General features: G+C 42.9%; 1 protein-coding gene across 4 annotated transcripts in view; it reads right to left on the bottom strand.

Moving 5' to 3' along the window:
* Pdgfra (platelet derived growth factor receptor alpha) overlaps positions 1-566 on the bottom strand; it is a 71,085-nt gene that overhangs the window by 53,270 nt on the left and 17,249 nt on the right. For all 4 annotated transcript variants that reach the window (XR_002820310.1, XM_023711074.1, XM_004627512.2 and 1 more), the window contains one exon: positions 222-352. Coding sequence is in view for 3 of the 4 variants with exons in the window: in XM_023711074.1 (XP_023566842.1) it covers positions 222-352 (131 nt within the window). In the remaining variant the exon portion in view is untranslated. The remainder of the gene's footprint in view (positions 1-221; positions 353-566) is intronic.

Below are 566 nucleotides of genomic sequence, written 5' to 3'. Positions count from 1 at the left end.
AATAAATAAATAAATAAATAAATAAATAAATAAATGCAGCCTATTTTTCTGGCCCAAATGGCACGTGCTTTAGCTTGGAGAGCCTTCCTACCTACCATAAATGAAAAATGGTAGCGATGGGAGGCTGCGGCCTGGAGATTCAGGGACGCGCCATCACTGACAGACGGACTCTAGCACAGGGGCTCTGGGCACCGGCCACCCCGTGTCTCAAAGATACCTACCACCACTCCAGGGTAGGTCCACTGAAAGTCGACCACCTCATTGTTAAAGACAGTGCAGGTGACCAGGATCGTCTCCCCTGCCTTATACACAGTCTTCAGAGCTTCCATTTCTAGGTCCAGCTGCGGTTCAGCTATAAAAATACACAGATATAGACATATAAATATGTAGACATACAGACACGTGTGTGTATATATGCATATGTAAGGATTGAAATATCTATAGTACAGTTAAGATCTTGTAAGATTTGGGTTTACAAATGAAAAAACTACATAGAAAATCCATGGGGTTCCTGAGTTCAATCCCCAGTACCAATTAAAAAAAAAGAAAATCCATGGGGCTGGGGG

The sequence above is a fragment of the Octodon degus genome, unplaced genomic scaffold (genome assembly GCF_000260255.1).
Source record: "Octodon degus isolate 3935 unplaced genomic scaffold, OctDeg1.0 scaffold00019, whole genome shotgun sequence".
NCBI lineage: Eukaryota > Metazoa > Chordata > Mammalia > Rodentia > Octodontidae > Octodon > Octodon degus.
Note: the sequence above shows the minus strand (reverse complement) of the source record. Positions and strands in the feature narration are given on the sequence as shown.